General features: G+C 36.2%; 1 protein-coding gene across 1 annotated transcript in view; it reads left to right on the top strand.

Annotated features, from left to right (window-relative positions):
• The window catches only part of LOC111088751 (dual oxidase-like), a gene marked incomplete at its 3' end in the record, with an annotated part of 27,838 nt that overhangs the window by 9,850 nt on the left and 6,501 nt on the right, over window positions 1–11,487 (top strand). The window contains exon 2 of the mRNA XM_022399652.1: window positions 9,806–9,898. Within this exon, the coding sequence (XP_022255360.1) occupies window positions 9,806–9,898 (93 nt within the window). The remainder of the gene's footprint in view (window positions 1–9,805; window positions 9,899–11,487) is intronic.

Below are 11,487 nucleotides of genomic sequence, written 5' to 3'. Positions count from 1 at the left end.
GTGGGAGAAACTCGTGTACTGGTGGAGAGCTAGGTTTGTTGCTAATGGGTGGGAGAAACTCGTGTACTGGTGGAGAGCTAGGTTTGTTGCTAATGGGTGGGAGAAACTCGTGTACTGGTGGAGAGCTAGGTTTGTTGCTAATGGGTGGGAGAAACTCGTGTACTGGTGGAGAGCTAGGTTTGTTGCTAATGGGTGGGAGAAACTCGTGTACTGGTGGAGAGCTAGGTTTGTTGCTAATGGGTGGGAGAAACTCGAGTACTAGTGGAGAGCTAGGTTTATTGCTAATGGGTGGGAGAAACTCGTGTACAGCAGGGTAATTTATCCAAAACTAGGGCCTGAACGACATCAGAAACCTTTTTAATCTAACAGTCTTAAACTCCGCCCCATCTCCATAGCTATTTTGTATAGTATGCTACCACTGTTTTGTTAAGCGCAGAGCTACTCAATGGGCTATCTGCGCTATGCCGACAACGGGTATCGAATCCCGATTATTTACGTCGGAGGAACACTTAGAATAATTCTACCTCCGTGGAACATGAGACATAAATCTACTCTGACCTTTACTACTTTGAAATGTGTGCTCTACTCTACCACGAGGCTTTTTATAAATGTGTATGCAAATTGTGACGACGTTTTCATTACAAGACTAAGTATGCCAAATCGCGAGTTTTACGTACACGTGGTTGACCTCGAACGTCCATATTCTTCCAAGGTAGAGCTTATCCACGCGTTACGTGTATATACACCGTTTTATATCGGTGGGATCTCCTAAGGTCACCCTCTCCCCTCATATTGCTTCATACTGAGTACCTTTGTTGTAACACGATTTAATAAAGAAAATGGGTGAAGCCACTTATTTACAGGACACCAATACGTGCAGTATTGACGCTATCTTTGTTGGTATGGATCCAGGAATCAACAAATTCGTTTCACAAACCCCAAACAACTTGGAGAAAAAATGTTCCAATAGCCGATGGGTATGGTCACTTATTAGTACCTCTTAACTTGCAATCGTACCCTCTCGGAATCGATCACGTTATTATTATTATTTTTTTTTTTTGTTTAGAGTTTTTGCCCTTTGTTCATCCTTGCCTAATTAATGTCGTTTTTACTAACTATTTGAATATTTCTTATCTTTTAATTTTGCACTTACCATCTTCTTAAACTGAGTTTTTACGGTTTGGTTATTAGATAACTTGTTTTTTTTTTCGCTTCGTTAAAAAATAAAAAAATAAATCGGAAACTGAAATCACTTATTTGAAGGTCCGTGGATATCTTGGAATTTCAAGGTGGCATTATACACTTGGATCTCTTTTTATTCTCGTTTGTGTACAAGTTTGTCTCTAATTATAAAAATTCTAAATTGGTTGTCCTCTTTAGACACTTTCGCTCTCTCTCTGTGTGTGTGTGTGTGTGTAATGTGTGTATTTATTTATTTCAAGTTAACCTTTTGTATTCCCGAAACGTTGCAAACCTGTCGAAACCTTTCCACGCTTGATGTACTATCAAATGTGACTGGTACCATGTCTCACGCACTTGTTGATATCATGAGATATTGGGTCCAACAGTGACGTCAACTTTGAATATTTATCAGTAGGAAACAGGTTTAGTTTGTTGGTACAGATTCTGAACAACAAAAGAAAGTGTTTCCTTTAAGGAGGTTTGCCCCAAATGTCTCTCCCCACCATCATTCTTCCACCGACGAATTTTTGGACATTTGTTATACGGTTTAAACATACCCCCCCCCCCCCCATATTATATTATCTCCGTACTTGCTACAGTTCTCTTCCAATTGAAACTTACGGTGCCGGTTCCAACGCGTCTGTACAACCGTTAATTGTGTCTATTATACTCTCTATATTACTCTAGAACCCTCAGTGTTTACTCTGTCATTGTTTTTTGTTACTTGGATTTTAGAGTAAGTGACGTAACAGTGACGTAATATTTTTAAACTCGTGCTTATGAGAGTTTAAGATGCAGAATACTTTCAATGTAAATACATTTTGGATGTGATTTTAACAAAGGAAAGCAGTTGAAAATATATCATCTGGCTGTTTTTAGAAGGAAACGTCGTCCCAGTTGTGGAATCATTTGGGTGTTGTACATAATAGTTTCAGATTCCAAAGAGCTTTTTTTTTTAATATTGTAGCATTGAAATTTTACTGTTGTCTTAGTTAAAAATCAAATGAAATGTACAGTATTATTAAAATTCGCATTCCACAAAAAAGAAACAGAAATGGAACAATTAATCACTGATCATTTGAGTGGTTTTTCCCTTGAAGCAACCACGCCATTTTGTTTCTCGGAGCAGAAAATTTTATACGACTCCATGGTCGTCAGTAATTATTTGTTTCAGAAAACGCATGTCCTCCTCCGTCGGGTCAGCGGTAAGCTTGAGGGCTTATAAAACTAAAATTCGGGGCTTGATACTAGCGACAGACACGGCGTGAATAGCTCGTTTAGTAGTCCAGCGCTGAAACTAAAACAAAGCGAACGTACATTTATGAGAGCTGATTGTCCAAGATTGTGACATCCACTAATTGCGAATAATATTTTTTTTTGTGACTTAGATTCATGTTCCAGAATGGAACGTACAAGTAAAAGGCAGAAAGTTGTATGTCATGACAGATCAAAAATGTGTAATTAAAAATGTATATTTCTTCACAATCTTAAATTAGTTACAATTGCTGTTCCTTAACTTTGTTTAAAAGATACGTTTTTGGTTCATAAGCTGAAGGTAACATTAGCGTGTCTCGAATTCTGTGGACAGTGTGAATGTTACGTTTGATTTGGCGTGTCTCGAATTTTGTGAACAGTGTGAATGTTACGTTTGACTCAGCGTGTCTCGAATTCTGTGGACAGTGTGAATGTTACGTTTGACTCAGCGTGTCTCGAATTCTGTCGACAGTGTGAATGTTACGTTTGACTTTGCGTGTCTCGAATTCTGTGGACAGTGTGAATGTTACGTTTGACTTTGCGTGTCTCGAATTCTGTGGACAGTGTGAATGTTACGTTTGACTTTGCGTGTCTCGAATTCTGTGGACAGTGTGAATGTTACGTTTGACTTTGCGTGTCTCGAATTCCGTGGACAGTGTGAATGTTACGTTTGACTTTGGCGTGTCTCGAATTCCGTGGACAGTGTGAATGTTACGTTTGACTTTGGCGTGTCTCGAATTCTGTGGACAGTGTGAACGTTACGTTTCACTTTGGCGTGTCTCGAATTCTGTCGACAGTGTGAACGTTACGTTTCACTTTGGCGTGTCTCGAATTCTGTGGACAGTGTGAATGTTACTTCAGCACAATACATGATAGTCATTATTAATATTGGTAAACAGTTAATATTCGAGTTTGATGGACCGTGTTTGTTGCCTTTTAATTATGACGTCTTTTTCCAGTTATTGATGTAACCTAAGCTTAACCTCAAAGTTGGAATATATCTTCAGGGTTTTTTTTATGACTCATTCTCCAGTTCTCCTTTACTTCCTCTGTGGGGCCAGGCTTGGCTCAGTGTTTAGCGTACCAGACTGTGAATGCATGCCACAAAATCGCGCTTCACTCTTCGGGGCCTAATTTCAATATTAAGTTAGAGTAGCCCAAAAATTGGCGGGGAGTAATGTTGTTTAACTTCCTTGAAACCTTTCAGTTTAATATTAGGGACGACTAATACAATTAAGTAGCCCTTGTGTAGCTTTGCCAGAAAATTTGAAACGAACTAAACAAAAAACCTCTACCATTATAGAACAGTCAGACAGCGAAGAAACTGAGTTGTAACAGTTCCCTTTGAATATATTATTTACAAAAATACGAAAACTAAGACGCATCTTTTCAACTCCTCTTTAGAGCCTTCCGCGAAACCACATGGGGGTGGGGGGTGGGGGCAACACAACCTACGGTTTCATAACTACAGTAGTGTAAACTACGTCTTATTCCTAACACGACTCAGCAGATGATTTAACATATTAAAAAATCATCTCGGGAGATCACAAAATAAATCAAATGGACTGTGTGTGTGTGTGAGAGAGAGAGAGATGGGACATGAAATACGAAACCTCAGTTCGACAGTTCGGCAAACAAATTACTAGGCCACTCTCCGCCCAGAGAATATGGAAGTACAACTGTACGAGTGTAGTTATTGTAGTATATACCATTTCCAACTTGCAACATCAACAGTAACGATGCAACAGACCTCTGCTGCGTGTCGTCAGTGTCAGTTATTTGACGAGTTGTTACTTTGTGGAGTTTTTGTCGTTGGTGTATAGTTCTAAGGTATTTATCAGTTGATTAAAAACCCACATAAATTAACATTTGTCACTTAAGTTACAGAAGAGAAATATTATAAGCGACAGGATTTATTAAATAATCAACGTATAAGGATGGTGACACTCTTCGTGTCAATGTTGTAAATGTTGGAAAATTGTAAACCAGATGGCGCTGGAGAGTTGGATATGATTGATGTGAAAAATTGGAAGCTATGTTCAAGCTGTTATTGATTTTGCTGTTCTTGTTATTGCATTAGTTATCTGCATTATGATTATTATTATTAAAGTTGAAAAAGAAAGATGGCTACAATGCTAAGCCTTTTGGATTATAAACGATGCCTAAAGTGTAAATTTCTTACTGATCTTTTTCTTGTTATAAAACAAATCTGTCTTGTTATATTTCACGGATTTCCCCTAACCTGGCTGATTTATCTAGGTCAGAAATCACTAATACTCGTCTACCTTGTAAAAATTTGGTTTTATTAAAAATTAAATCAAACCAGATGTTATCTAGGATATATTAACTATAACTTGAACACCGTGTTCCATAAAGATTTGCACCGATTGATATGTAACTATCTGAAAACGTTTGTTCGACGTGAGGGTGGTGCCCCCTGGCGATGTTTGTTCGACGTGAGGGTGGTGCCCTCTGGCGATGTTTACTTGGTTACTAACGTTGCGCACGTGGCTCTTTATTGATCTCTATGAACTTTTAAAGAGATTAACAAACTACTCTGGCTTTCTGGTAATCTGAATTCAGTTGATGTGTAATTTTCATATTTTCAACTTTTTTCTGGGATTATAATATGAGTCCTTATGTGTAATCGCTTTCATTGACCCATATCCTTGAGGCATAATTATCAACTTTGAGTAATGCCCTTTTTGTTATACCTCACTGTTCTAAAATTCTCTCGAAGCTTGAAATCGAACAGGTGTTATAACTTTAAATTCACCGTGTGTAGGTAGTTCCATTAAACAAAAATCCACCTTCTTCCGTGTTGTTATAATATTAGTCATGTTTTTGTTAGTTAAATGCAAAGTTACACAATGGGCTATCTGTGCTATGTCCACCACGGATATCGAAATCCGATTTCTAGCGTTATAAGCCAACTGACTTACTACTAAGCCACTGGGGGGCGAAATAAATTTGGAAAAATATTTTGAGATTAAAATCTGAAATGTCGCCTGAACTGTACGTGTCGAATATGAACTTATTGAATTATCTTTAGAATTTAATACAGAACAAATTAACGGATTAGGGAGGTTGCAATCTTGAAGATTTGTTTCTGAATCCCGATATCTCCGCCGGGATTCTAAATCATCTTTTATTTATAAAAGTTATATTGTTTTCACCAAGAGTAATTAAAGTATCTATAATCTTTAATTAACTTATACGATTTAAAACTTATGTAATTGGTAAAACTTGAAGCATTTGTACGAATAGCTTAGTTGTTAAAACTGTTACCTTGTGAACGCTTGAACTGGTTCCCTTTCTTACGTACATCACCACCATCCAGTAATTAGAGTGTAACGTTTAAACTTAACTAAAGGCAGCTTTCTTTGAATGAAGTTTAATCAAGAAACAACATAAGTTACAAATGTTCAACGAATTGGTTAAGTATCGCGATTGGGGTCGAGGATATAAGTAACACATTCTTCAGTCCGAAAATTGTTAAAATTAGGACTCTGCGAAGATTCGATTTCGAATCGGGACTGGAGATTCGATTCGTTAGCTGGGCTCTGATTCGATAGTTTCGAATCTACATCACTTCCGGTAAACTTTAGAATTTAGCTTATACTTTAGTCTATACACTGGAACCTATTTTAATTTGGTCTATACACTGGAACCTATTTTAATTTGGTCTATACACTGGAACCTATTTTAATTTGGTCTATACACTGGAACCTATTTTAATTTGGTCTATACACTGGAACCTATTTTAATTTGGTCTATACACTGGAACCTATTTTAATTTGGTCTATACACTGGAACCTATTTTAATTTGGTCTATACACTGGAACCTATTTTAATTTGGTCTATACACTGGAACCTATTTTAATTTGGTCTATACACTGGAACCTATTTTAATTCGGTCTATACACTGGAACCTATTTCCTTGTAATAACACTTTTCTACCGTTCTTCTTCCAGATGTTTAAGTACATTATGTCCTTTGTTTTTAGAAAGATTTACTTTTATGCTCATTACTAATTGTGTGTAGAAACACTCCACATAAATATAGAAACCATTTTCTATTTGATTTAAAATTTAATTCAACCTACGTACCCTGTAATCTATACATACACAGCCGGTTCGAGATTGGAATTGGAAAAAAAATTGTGATTCGCAGGGCCCTAGTTAAAATACAATCCCAGGATTCTCTCCTACAAATCTTGGTGTATTTAGGGAACTATTTTAGTATAAGGTGTCCCGATTGCAACCCCTAGTACAGACTAAGGTTATAGCAGCACAAAATAATTATTAACGCTGTTTCAGAATATGTAAAGTTCTGCCATCTTAAGTAGTTCAACTACAATTCTACAACTTAAAATACTTTGAATAATTATTATATTTAGTCAAAATGGAAAGTGATGTGTGTTATAACATGTTCTATCGTTAAGTCCAGCCGACGTAATGATGACGAATTTATTTATTTTGTAACGATTCTTCAGGCTAAGTTAACTTTGATACTAGTTGTAGGCCTAAGTTCACAAAAAAGTCTCGGTAGAAACTGCAGTACTCATTTATGTTTTAACTCGCAAATAAACTTACTTACAAGATTTCGTTGCTAATAAATTGAAACTGAGTAAACGTGATAATTCTCTCTCGTAACACTAAATTGAATCACTCATTGTATACTAATTTCTCTTTAACTGATTACTAATTCTCGTATTTATATCATACTCTTGTTTCTAAATACTGCACGAAATTTCTAGATTCTACAGAGGCCTAGACTTTATTTTTTTAAATACATTGCATCATTATTAGCTAACAAACACCAAAACTGAAACATTAAAAATAACAAACGTGGTACCAGAACTAAAGAACAATGCTTATGAACATTTTATAAAAGATTCTAATGCATTCTTTATATATCTTATCTTAGTTGTTGAGTGGTTTGTAAAATACATTTTGATAGATTTAAATATTTGTGAAAACTGTCAGATTTTGAGTAGCGTTAACTCTTCTAGTTGGAGTTGCACGACTTTGTGCATAATTTGTAGTTAGACCAATTAAAATATCTTGTTTTTGTGGGAAGATGTATTTTAGACATGCTTTAAGTGTAACTAATCGTCCCCTTTGTACTTCACTATTTCGATATCTGACAGGTGATCCTATGTGTTCTCATCTGTAAACAGTAACCACCTTGTTACCACTGGCTTCCATTTATGTTCTCCTTGAACTGTTGTTTTAAATGTTTATACGTAACATTGTGTAAAAATAGGCACAGCAGTGCCACAATGTAAGAAAACATGGTGTGGTATCTCGAGTAAGGCCAACAAAGCAGAAAAAGACTCGGGCCCGCTAATAACGGGAGGTTCTAGGATCTCGGGCGTTTGTGTGTATTTCACAACGAGTTACGACGGTTGAGTCAACAAGAATGACTGACCCCAGTAAAATCTTTATTCACACAACGAGTAATGTAAATGTTTTACTTGACTGACCAGCTTCCAATTCACAACAGAAGATTAACTGGCTGCTGGGGCAGAGCAGGCTGGACTAGGACACAACCAAGAACATACTGTTTGAATTCAGGTCAGAGTCCTAGAGTGGCATCACGCAATCATTAGGCTACGTTCGTAAATTAATAGTTCTATTAAACATATTCAATGGAGAAAAATTTGTACTAACTTGCACAAGTTTCCGTGCCTTCTCTTGAAATGGCTATGGCCTCACTTCAGGAGGGGCACGATGCATAAACAGGAGAAAGCAAGTACAAACCTATATAACAAGTGTTTTATTAAATAACCTTTGTCTAAAGTAGAGGATTAGTATCAGCTGACGTACTTTTTCAATCTGCTTTACAAAGATGATGCGGAAACGCCTGTACGAATATTGCCTGAATAAAAAAAAATAAAAAAAAAAAAAAAATGATCTTCATAAATGTGAGAAAAAATCGTACGTGTTAGGAAGAATAGCCGGGGGATCGAAAGACCACCAAATATTCTAAAGCCTAAAACATCTTCTATTTTGTAATTTTAAATAAACACTTGACTTTCATGTACTTAAATTCTTTGTGTATAAGAAAAGATTTACATTTTCCCCTTTTTTCAAATGTCCCCTCCCCACCCCTCTGTAGTGTTGTCTACATCCCTGATGTATGTAATGTAGTTAATCGGCATTAATATTATTAGTTTAGTTTCTATACTGTTCGATAGTCGTTGACTAAATCAGAGCCTCAGTACAGTTTAATACAAGAGCTCGTGTTTTTTCTGTCACTGTCAAAAAATGTCTTGTGTCTAAATTATTTTTTAACCTGCATATGTTTATGCTTGTAAAATTCTAATCGTTTGGCTGAAGTATGAGTGACAGTCGGAATAGTTAAAGAAATAAATAATATCTCTAACAAGGCTTTTAATTGGGTAAATTAACGAAGAAAGAACATTAGTTGCAATCAAATCACGTGACAAAGAAAAATATGCAATAAGTTTAATATTTCAATAAAGGGTAAAACCCGGAATAGAAGGTTTACCTAACAAACTGTGACAAGCTACTCAAGGAGAAGGCGATAAAAAACTAGCTAGGTTAGTTTTATAAATATTCACGTTAAATATTCTTAGTTTATTAAAGGAAATTGGCTAATTTAGCGAGTACAGAAAGAGGGACAACCCCCTGCCTGCTCAAGGACTATTAAGGGCTGGGAAGGATTAAGGTCTAAGCAAGTCAGGTTTTTTTTTTAATTGATTGCACTTAGATAACTCGTCAGTCTATATCAGTTTAAAATTTTAGGTGACATAACTTAGGAGTTTGATTTTTAATAGGTAACACAATGAAGTGTGATCGTTTTTACATTTAGGTCTTCTTTAAAATATCTGTTCTTTCGAATATTCATATTTTTGCTAAGGTTATTGTAATGAAAAGAAGAAACCTAGGGATGCTAACGTTTGAGAACACCTCGATACAAGTGTAAACTTCTAACAAGGTCGCTCCTATCGGGAGTGCGTGTGTGTGTGGGGGTGGGGGGGGCTGGTCCCCTGAAATTTCGTTATTCCGAAGCTAATGCCGTCCAATAATCCGGTGTTAGATTTATTTTAGATGTGGTCTCATATGTTTCATTACCTGCCCCCCACCACAAGTTAAAAGCTTGGACTGACTTCAACAAATAAATAGACAAGAACAACTATTAAGTAGTGTATGTTTAATAAACTACGTGATTCTGTTCTTAATTGTAAATAAATATTAATACTATAAGAATTTTTTTTATTCATTAAATACATTTACTTGCGATTTTTGTGGGTAGAAAATTGTACATCTAAGTGATTTTTAACGACAGCGGTGAAGTGTATATCATTGTTTAAATTTATTGTTTTCACATACCCCAACAGAGCCCGAAAGATGTACAAAATGTGTCTACAGTGAAAGACAGAGGTATGACGGATGGTTCAACAACTTGGCTCATCCAGAATGGGGTTCGATAGGTGAGGTTTCCGACTGTAAATCCTAATAGTGTAAAAAAAAAAACTGTCAACGTTTCTTTGTTTTCTTTCACGACGTACCACCAAATATACACGATAAATAACGTGTAAAGATTCATTTCTTACAACATCAAACATTTAGTGTATATTTTGTAAAGTATCCAGCAAATGTTACATAGAACATAAGTTTCAGTTCCCTCCTGAACTTTGGCTATATGAGCTCTACAGTACGTTGTCTGAGCTCGCATATTAAAAGAGCATGCGCAAAACGCAGCATATAATCAGTCGTCCATCCTTCGCCACTGTTTTCAGAACTGTGATATAAATGTTACTTCAGAAACACTTCAACATTTTGGGGGAGTGCGGATAGAAAAATGTTACGCAGCAAGAAAACTTTGTGGACACATAAGATGAATTAATGTTAATCAAACAACTTCACCTTTGTTCCTGAAACTTTAAAATGATCAGACTGAAAGTGGGGAGTCGTGAGCTTTTTAGGTCAGAAAATGTTTGTATGTCTACATGTATAAGGGCTTTAAAGAGTAATTGAATAACCACAATCCCAAACAAAAACAAACGTTTCTTTGACTTGTCAATGAAGAAACACAATAAGCTGAAGTCTGTCTTCAGGAATACTGTATCATTCCGTACTGTTGTGTACCATATGATGGCTTCTGAAAACCGGGAGTGTGAGATGAAACATTTCTGGTTGACTAACTGAAGGTCTTATCTGTAAAGTTACCGTCACCAGCAAGAACGGTTCCCCATCAGGGGGTAAAGTTGGTATCGGGGGATATTCTTGTAGCGACTAGTTGTTATTTTATCATTCATTCTGACAATCACTCGGTGTAACCAGATGAACAATCTTTGGTAGGCAGTCTTCACATAAAAACGCGTATTGACTTGAGGTGTGGTGGGAAAATGTGGATTTAGCTGACCAAACCAACTTTCAACACTGTTCGTAAGTGTGTAACGTATCGTCACTACTATCTGTCCAATAGTTTTTCCCCGCCGATTGAATTCGAGTCTTATATTTTTCTCTTGCTTTGGTTGCTTCTGGCGTCAAACTCCGAAACCCGACAGAACTTAAGAATTTTAATGAAAGATCACAAATACTTTGTTGAGGAAAATTTCGATATGCATAAACAAGTTTTTATTTGGAGATTTTACTGAAAGACTTAAGCCTAAATACGCCACTCATTTAATAGTAAATATACATTACTATATACCAACGTTAAAACAAAAATATCTTGTCCTAATGAAAACGTTGGTCAACAATAAATTATTTTTATGTTGTATACAAAATGTTTGCCAGCTATGTCCAGAAAATGCTTGCGACGTTTCTTTCGGTTTGCACTGACTTCTGGTAAGTGTAAAAGTGGTCACGCTCTTTAAAGTAATGGCCACAATAACACAATTCGATGACGAGGAACCCACTTTGAGACTAATAATGCTTGGAGACGTCTTGAATGGGTGATGAAGAAAAACTGTAATACAAGTTCAACATAACAGCAAATGTACAACGTTTCGACAAGGATTATTCATACCTGATGATGACAAAACCTTGTCGAAACGTTGTACATTTGCTGTTA

This window comes from Limulus polyphemus, unplaced genomic scaffold (genome assembly GCF_000517525.1).
Source record: "Limulus polyphemus unplaced genomic scaffold, Limulus_polyphemus-2.1.2 Scaffold4357, whole genome shotgun sequence".
Taxonomy (NCBI): Eukaryota; Metazoa; Arthropoda; class Merostomata; order Xiphosura; family Limulidae; genus Limulus; species Limulus polyphemus.
The sequence above is the reverse complement of the archived record's forward strand: the minus strand, read 5'-3'. Positions and strand labels throughout refer to the sequence as shown.